General features: G+C 43.7%; 1 protein-coding gene across 2 annotated transcripts; it reads left to right on the top strand.

Moving 5' to 3' along the window:
* Nucleotides 1–673: 673 nt before the first annotated feature.
* Nucleotides 674–9,125, top strand: LOC108035370 (myophilin). Of its 2 annotated transcripts, none has more exons than XM_017110970.3 (3): nucleotides 674–902; nucleotides 7,642–7,983; nucleotides 8,324–9,125. In XM_017110970.3, the coding sequence occupies exons 1-3, from the start codon at nucleotides 849–851 to the stop codon at nucleotides 8,492–8,494; spliced, it is 567 nt and encodes a 188-aa protein (XP_016966459.1). In that variant the 5' UTR covers nucleotides 674–848; the 3' UTR covers nucleotides 8,495–9,125. The 2 variants fall into 2 exon arrangements, with proteins under 2 accessions (XP_016966459.1, XP_016966460.1); XM_017110971.3 differs by lacking the exon at nucleotides 674–902 and adding an exon at nucleotides 7,548–7,577.
* Nucleotides 9,126–9,230: the final 105 nt, after the last annotated feature.

Here is a 9,230-nt window from a genome sequence, read left to right as displayed (position 1 = left end):
GCCTTAAACGTAGCCAGGCTCCGGTTTTCACTTTCTAATTTTATTTCGTTTTACTTTTCAAAAAGCACACAAGGCTGTTTTGGTTTACTCAAAAACCATGTTTTTTCTTTGAAAATTACAAATTATTCGTTGAGTTTTAAAAAGTAAAAGGATTTTGTTGCCTAAAATAGTTTTTTATTGACAAAAAAATAGAGATTACTCATTGTGGGTATATTTTATTTATAATTACATATTTTCTTACCTAAATAAATTCCTGAGCAACAAAAATGCTCGTTTAAAAAAATGAGAAGATGAAACATTACTTTCCGAAATGAAAACTGGAAAACAAGAGCTTTCAAAACACTTGTAAAATATAAAAAATTAATTGAAATCAATAAACAGAATCTTAAAGAGTTACTAGCTAGGCAAAGTCCAAGAAAGGTATTCATTTTTTACTTTATGTCAAGGGTGTACTCCAAATAGATATAGATGGGATGTTTTTTCCAGTGATCGATGGCTCTCCGTTCCACAGTTCATTTTGAAAAACAACTGCCGTTAAAAACGGCGGTATGACATCATCAATGCCATCACAGTCAATCAGCTGACGCTGATAAGCGCTGGAGCTTTTGGGTACAGAAACCTAGGTACTGGGTACAGCAGCGGCGCCCAGAGGTTATAAATGGAGCTGGAATTTCCGGACGCCTTTCAAAACGCAGTAAGCTCTCGTGGCGAACGGACGTGTCTCTCGTAACCCTGCGCCTCCCTCCGTTTCTTTCCGCGGCAAACATTCCAGTGGACAGTGGTGCACTTCAGGCCCAAGACCAACCTACATTTAGCTCCCTGCAAACCCGTTTCTCCACCGAATAACCATGGCTTCCAACCGTGCAGCAAAGTCTGGTTTCGCCGCCGAGGCCCAGCGCAAGGTAAGTACAAAAGCGTAGCCCCACCTCCCCACCAAGTGAGCCCCAAACAAAACAGCCCGATGTACAAATTGCCCAAAAAAAGCCCATTTTGCCTGTGTGTGCGAGTGAGTTTGGAGGCCTGGAGCCTGCAGTGACTCTATTTGGCGCTGCGATACGACGCCAGGTTTATCTGCTCGCGCCAAATGCCAAAAAACTAGCCAAAAATGGTCTCGAAACGGCCAGAGTCTAACAAGGAATGACCTCATTTCGTTGATAAGTCGGACAAGTGTGTGCGTTCCGCTGGGTGTATGGGTGATGCATGCGTAATGGGAGAGCTTGAAGATGATTTGGGTGATTTTAAGTCGTTGTCAGCGCGGGTGATTCGGTTTCAGGTTCCGACCAATAGGTGTCGAACAGATAGGAGCTCTAGAAAGTTCAAGTTTTGGTGAATAACGCGATATTTATGGCTTTCGGAGCAATGGAAAGGCTCTAAATCCTATAGCTGGCAACAGTAAATCTCATAGTAGGCATCTATAACCTTCCCTTTATATGATTTTTAGATGATCGTTGTAGAGCTTCCACTGCTAACCGGAAGATATCCCCTTTTCGGATGATCTCAACTGCATTCCAGTGCTGTAGCCTCCCCTCGTAGATTGACAACGTTAGTTCCGTCCATTAGCAGCACTTTGCCTTAAATGCACTCATACAAATGCATCGGGTTTTCGAGGGGGGCTTCCGCAGTACTACTCGTACCCTTCGACCACTTAGCCCTCGCCAAGTCGGGGTTACGCAATGCAAGCCGCCCCTGGACAGGCCAGAGTGAAATTGTATATGTCGCCGGCAAAGGGGATTAGGTGCAGTCCCACAAAGCAACTGCAGTTGCAGCACTGCCCAAACAAAAATAAATTTGGATTGCCATCTAGCCGAAGTTCGGTACACCCTTGAGGCTTTTTCCATCTATTTTGGTTTTCTCCTGCTCGCCTATCTGAAAGTTTGCCAGCCGGATTTCATTTTCTTGAGTCAGCCGCTTGCCCAAAGACCTTGTTTATCGGTTTTATCTACAACAGCACATTTTGAAAGCACACTTGTGGTTAAAATTGTAGCATCCGGTTAAATTTCTTATCTGAAGGTTTGTTTTGCAAGTGGTTTAATTTATAAATGTAAGAGATATTAGGTACAGTTGTTAGCGATGTTTTTAAGACTCGGTGGGTTTAATATTTTAATAATTTTTATTAATTGAAAAGTTGGGGCTCATAACATGGTTCATATAGGAGATATTAGGTACAGTTGTTAACGATGTTTTTAAGACTCTGTGGGTTTAATATTATGATACGTTTTTATTAATTTAAAAATATTTAAAAAGTCTTGAAAATTTAGGGCGCATAACATTCTTCATACGACAATAATATTCAAATTGAAGTAACTTTTATAAAAGTTATTATCTCTAGCCCTGCTATTCGTTGGCTCTGGGGATAGGAAGAACCTTGGGATAGGGTATTCTATGCCAAAAGAGAAACAGAGGCGAGTGTTATTTCGGTTTTCGCGGTGCCTGAAGGCGCAGCTGCTGGCGCGACTTCAAACCGCGATCAAATGGCTCCCCAGGAGCCGAAGGCGATGATGTCATCCCTCCAGCTGCCTCTCCTGCGTCCTCCTCGCCTCCTCCCCGAACCGTCCAAACAAGACATCGTTAGTCTTGAGCACTTTTACGAATGCGTTGCCGGCTCGGTCCCGGAGAATCACTCATTTCTACTGGGGGTACGTGGTGCGGGGTCTTTCAAGTCTACGGGTGACGGAGGAAGAGCGATAGCAGCACCTTTTCCATACACATGGCCACTTAAAAATGAGTATGTGGCGTAGGCAAACAGCAAAACAACAGTGAGGTAAAACCGTAGGAAAACAACATTTTTGTTTGCCCCTCGGGTTCTCCGCACTCGCGTGTGTGCTTTTTCCGACTTTCAGGGCATGGATCTCAAATTTCGGATCCCCTTCGGTTTGTCAACCCTTCCATGGGATCGTACCACCTTAATTACCGAACCGCTTTTCCTCAAACTCATGCCACCAGCTGGCAAGTAAAGCTATGGGTAGAAGTTGAAAGGGTTTCAGGTTACCTCAAATTGTTACCTCAATAGCAATTTGTAAGCACGAGGATTCCAGGAAATTTTAGAAGCCAATGTGTTCAGGCAAATGTGCTGGAAAAATGTTACTCTAAGGATAGGGACATCAAAAAATACTAAAGAAACATAATTAAAAAAATTAAAGAATTCTTTTGTTTAGTTTATTCAGCTCTTTCCTATAGATAAGCTTGATAAAACGTTTTTTAAACTAATAAGTTTGTTGGGTTCTTTCTTTTTATAACAAAAAAAGACTATATTAAGCATATTCGACTTTTGAAATTCGAATTTTTAAATAAATTTCCCATTTAATCCATTTTTTAAGGTAAACTTTTGTAGATTGTCAACATTATTGGAAATTTTTAATTTTTTTTTATAAAAGAAAAACGATGTGTGGTATAGAGCATTCGACTTTGGATTGCAATTGCTTTCTTGTCCGATTCTCCCTCCGCGTTCGCAGCTGTCTCCCAGCCATCGGAACATTGGCCACGTACTAATCACCTGGCCGCTTTTGGAGCCGGGAATCCACACTCAATTAGCAGTGAATACATAAGGACCGAGTACATTCGAACATCCGCAGCACGCAACGTGTCCAACTCCCTATATCTAGTGTGCGGTGCTACACAGGCACCTCTATCAGTGCGGGCGACACGTAAGTGGAACACCTGGCCCTCATGAACCGCCTCCCAGATGGGGATAGGTAAACCCTCAGGAACCCCCGTTGTCGCAGCCCCGAAACACTTGTTGGCCGTCAGTCAGTCAGCGTCAGTTTTAGATAAGCCATAAAGAGTCGCGGGAGGAGGTCGGTCGCCCGAAGGCGATTTTTATCATAAATCAAATGTTGTTTTGGATTTCCGGTGAAACTACTCCCGGCACCGAAAACACCTCGACAAATGAATCGGGGTTCTCTTTGTCTTGCGGCCACCCCCCGCCACAAAAGGCACTCCAATCGGGGCTTACAACTCACTCCAGTGCACTCAACCCGGTCGTAAAGCAGACTCGAAATCACGTAATTGACCTCGTTACATTTTGGCGGATTTTGTTTATGTTATGTGGCACTTTTGCCGTTTTTTCATTTATTTATCCACCCAAAAGATATCGGTCAGCAATTGTCGTGGCTCATGACACATCGCGAAAGAAAGCGAAATCGAATCGGCGGCCTGGTAGTGAATAATCACCACATCTGGCCAGTCGATGGATGGATTTTCGGAGCCGGGCTTGCGTAATGGAGTGGATGCGTCCACTGCCAGCGAACCCCTTCGAAATACACACATCTAACTAATCAACTAATCATCGCCATCTACGCCGAAGTATTGCCAAAGTTCAGATCCAAGCCATAGCGCTGCCATGACATCATCGGCTTCAAAAAGCCATCAGCCAAGCGAAAACGTGCCCCTGTCTCGGGTCTCTGGTGTCCTACAATGGATTGCTAAGCAATGATCATCAGTCCGGGTCCCTCGCGGTTTTTCGGGCTAAATTTATACAGAGACTCTTCGGAGGGGCGGAAACTTCCGTCCAATGAGGCAAGGAACGTTTTTAGAATTCTAGAACTACTTGGTTCTTTGCTGGATTTGCAAATAATATCTTAAGAGAACTCTCTTTTGAGTATTACTAGAATTTGTAAGAGCTCAAATAATATTGTTTTATAGAATAATTTCGAATTTAGGCTTACTATTATAAGCTATTTCCTTTCCACTTCTAGTGATCTTTGATCTGTAGTTTTTTGGGAACCCATATCAACTAGTGGAATTCTCGGAACTCGCACTCAATTGCGATGAAGACTGATTCATGGATAAATAAATAGTTATGTGGTATCCAAACATTTTCACTTTTCAAGTGGCGTAGGTGTGAATCGAACTGAGTTGGCGTGGGCAGGCCCTCTCCCGAGTTGGGGTTTCTGCTGACCCTCAGTTTCTGTCGGGCTTTTTGGGAAAGCTTGCCCCAGCCAGTTTTCAAGTAATTTCAATTTTAATTCCCCTAAAAGCCAGCCAGGCTTGGCTTAGCATGTCTCGGCCACTAATGCGCATTGCGTGTGGAATGCCATCCACCCAGAACGTACTTGAAAAAGGGGCCCCACCCGACCCCGAGACATTGTACATCCCATCATAAGCTGGGAAATTAATTAGGTTCTTGAGTCTGCCGAGCATTCCAGTGTCACGCCGTTTTGTAATTGCCCGTAATCTTGGTTAGTTCATCAAGTGACCCATAGACCCAGAAAAACGGTGTCCAAAAACATAGTTTTGGTCAGGAAGAACAATAAGGAAGGCGTTGAGCCGACGTCATTTCTAACGGCCAGCGAAGACCAATTCTAAGTTCCGCTGCCAATTATTTTTATTCACATTTCTTCGCCCATCAGGTGGAAGCTTTCGCCTGGAATGCCTCGCTCTCGATAAGGCAGTGGGTTCTAACCAGCTGTACATATGTTTTTACTAAAACACCATATATATGGGTGTACTCGGGCCCCGGCATTCGATCGACCTTATAGCGCTAAGCCGAAATTCGCTGACTGCTGACTCATTAAAACAGCGCTAAAAATATTTTAATAAGCGGAGAGCCGGAGACGAAGACGGCCCAATAGGTTGGCTGTACCTCGACCATTTTTCATTTAGTTCCGAACATTGCCGGTCCGCCGGGACCACCAACTGTCAGATTTGTTTTGGGGTTTGTTTCGCGGAGAATCGGGTTCCGTAAAAACGTGTAGAAAACGATCGGAATTCATTAGGCTCTTAACGGCTTTTGCATAGACTGGCCGCAGAGTGCCAAAAACATATTTATTCCTAATCAAAATTTATTCATCTGCCCCGAGGGTGTCAATTTATCTGCCATCATCAGGGGCTCTAAGTTATGATCATCAACTTCTGGCTTCGGCCTCAGATTGCCGAACAGAATGTCAATCAGAAATTGCTTTTATTAATTGTCTCACGCTTCTTGGGGATTTTCTGCCCGCCTCGATGATGGATGATGCTGTTATGCGGTTCCATTCTTTCCCCTCTTTATTTCTTCCCATTGAGCTCTAATCAACTGACCGCGGCTGTGGAGTGCTTGGCCGTTATAGCCGAAAAATTCGGACAAAGCAATTTGCCCAACGGTCGTTTGCAATTATTGATAATCTCAAGTTTCAGCCAGTGAAACTCGCAGATAAAGACATTTCCAGGCGATTACCATATTCTGCGCTTCTATGCTGCATATCTCGATTGGGGATCTCGGGGTTCTATTGAGCTCGCACCACGAGAAGGTCGTAAATTCTGATGATAGCTCCCGACTTCTGGGGGCTTCTCGAAGAGGGAGAGTGGAAATTTGATGGATTGGTGTAATACAGTGTGTGCAAAGTGCATTCACCTTCATTAAGTACACACACACTGGCAGAGCCTCTGGCCTGTATTTCACTTTTTCACTGCATCATCGCCCACTCCCACCCTTCAGTCCCCTTCAATTTGCGAGTTCGCATTTCCACGGCCGGCGATAAGGAGTGGAATACAACTCAATTGGCGACAATCGTTCCATTTGTTTTCTCTGAGATCATTTGTTTTAATAGACCTACCAGTCAGAACAAAAATCACACAAGTACTAAAAAGTTGTACAATTGTGGGTAAGATAATAGTTCTCTTGACTGGTTTTTACAAGGGGAAATTCAGCAGTTTTTGTGCCTGAAAATTATATATTTTTAGAATAACTTAAAGCTCCTGAACAATCGTTTTACGCGCAAATAAAACCCTATATCAGACTTTCTTAACACCTTCTTTTAGCCCGAATCATCACTTCCAAGACAACCGCAATGGTACTTGAACTTTCTGATAAAATATCAGCTAATCTTAAATCTGTCGGCGACAGCAATTCAATTCAATCAAATAAAGCCAATAAATACGTGTCGAGCGAGTCTCTGCGATATGACCCATAGTTTGCTAAACATTTTGATTGCGATTTTTATTGGCAAGCCCAATGGAAACGCGACACGCAAACGGCTTTGCGGTTTGCTCTGGGACTCCGACTCCGGCTTTTGTGGTCTCGGGCCAATCGAGTGGACTGGCAATAGAAGCGGCTGCCAGCTGGCCCGGCTCAACAAGTGGCTCTTGGCTATGGCCAAAATCGGGGCGAAGGACGCCCAAGCGGCCGGTAAGCTTAGGCCCAAATATGGCCAAGACGATCAGATTTACAGCCGGCTCTCCAGCTCCCCAGTCGAAGCTATCGGCATTGGCAAATATGGAATACTTACACTTACTATTCAATGTGAGAACATGTGAACGTGACTGACTTTCATGAGTTGTATATACAGAATATCGGAACTGTGGGGAGTGGCGGTGGGAGAAGTGAGCACCGAACCGACCGGTGCAATCTTATCCTTATCGCAACTTGAAATATAACCGCCGAATTGTCACGAGTGCGAGACAAGGGAGGGGTGGAGAGAGTGGTATGTTTATAACCAATTAATGATAAGTTCGCTATCGGCGATATTCCGCGAGATAAGCGGGGGGAAATGGCCCACAAATAATATAATGGTCTGCACTTGATCTAACCCCCGATTGGGGCTTCAGTCTAGCAAGTGCAGCAGTCTGGGAGGGATTAGCCGAACATGTACCAGTCCAAGGTGGCTTTCTCTTAGAAATAATTAGTTAAAGTTGGCTAACTGTAACAATTTTCTTCTTTTTTAGATCAACTCGAAGTACAGCGAGGAGCTGGCCCAGGAGTCCCTCGAGTGGATCAAGGCCGTCACCGCCGAGCCCATCAACACCTCCGGCGACACCGACAACTTCTTCGAAGTGCTCAAGGATGGCGTCATCCTGTGCAAGCTGGCCAACGCCCTGCAGCCCGGCTCCATCAAGAAGGTCAACGAGAGCAAGATGGCCTTCAAGTGCATGGAGAACATCTCGGCCTTCCTCGAGTGCGCCAAGAACTTCGGAGTGCCCACCCAGGAGACCTTCCAGAGCGTTGACCTGTGGGAGCGCCAGAACCTGAACTCGGTGGTTATCTGCCTGCAGTCGCTGGGTCGCAAGGTGAGCTGATTACCCTTGTTTACATGGCGAAATGGAATCAAAGATTAATTTTATAAGGAACATCTTGACTTTTACAGCTGTTCCTAAAGAGTATATTATATTTTTTTTGAACCTATCGTCTTTAAAATGTTTTTCTTAATTTTTTCCTGGACCACTTTTATATTTTTTCCATTATTATCCCAAAAATCTGTTTTGATAATACTACTTTAAATTATAAAAATATTACTGTTTCAAATGATACATACATCAAACGTGTGTAAAAGGCATTAAATTCCGATCTTATTTCCCAAGAAAATTTTAAATATCTAGAAAATCCTATTAATAACACCCCTCCTTGCAGGCCTCGAACTTCAACAAGCCATCGATCGGACCCAAGGAGGCCGACAAGAACGTGCGCAACTTCAGCGACGAGCAGCTGCGCGCCGGCGCCAACGTCATCTCCCTGCAGTACGGATCCAACAAGGGGGCCACCCAGTCGGGCATCAACTTCGGCAACACCCGGCACATGTAGATCCGCTTCCTGCGTCCAGGATCCTCCGCCCATCCTCCGCTCTCAGACATTCCGCAATAAAAGACCAAACCAGAACGCCAACCACTTCCGCAGCCGCTTTTGGGTTCCACACTTTTCACGATTTGAGCTAAATTTGGGAAGAGACCCGAAACGATACTTGATACGGATATATATTTATGATACCAATTTGTATTTGTATTCCATTTGACCAGGCGTATGCTGTTATGTAATAACATAAACTACTTTAATTTAATATTATTAAGTACTCGTACATACGGATCTTAGGATGATTTATTCTATTTTCAACACTTGCATTTGCGACACGATCGTTTTTGGATAGTTTCCTTCCATAAAAGACCGCACTCAGATTCTGTGCCATGCAGAAGTGAGATAATAAGTGATCAACGGATCGAAAACGAAAGGAATTGTGTTTGGTGAAAGTGTCTTCTATCTCGTAGAGTAACGATTACAATGTTGTTTCGAACTAACCACCTGAATATCAATCAAAAACGCAGAGCATTTAAAATAATGTATTTACAGGCAGAGCAAGTATACGTGTTACACACTTTTGAAAGGTCTATTTTGAATATTGTCCCCTGTTGAAAATAAATAATTATTCTTTTAACATAAATTGGTATTTTTAATAGTCAAATGGGCGGTCAAAATCCAATGTTTAGTAAATATATAGCTCAGATACTACCTGAAACTCCGAACTAACCTAGGATCTGAACAAATA

The sequence above is a fragment of the Drosophila biarmipes genome, chromosome 3L (genome assembly GCF_025231255.1).
Source record: "Drosophila biarmipes strain raj3 chromosome 3L, RU_DBia_V1.1, whole genome shotgun sequence".
Lineage (NCBI taxonomy): Eukaryota > Metazoa > Arthropoda > Insecta > Diptera > Drosophilidae > Drosophila > Drosophila biarmipes.
The sequence above is the reverse complement of the archived record's forward strand: the minus strand, read 5'-3'. Positions and strand labels throughout refer to the sequence as shown.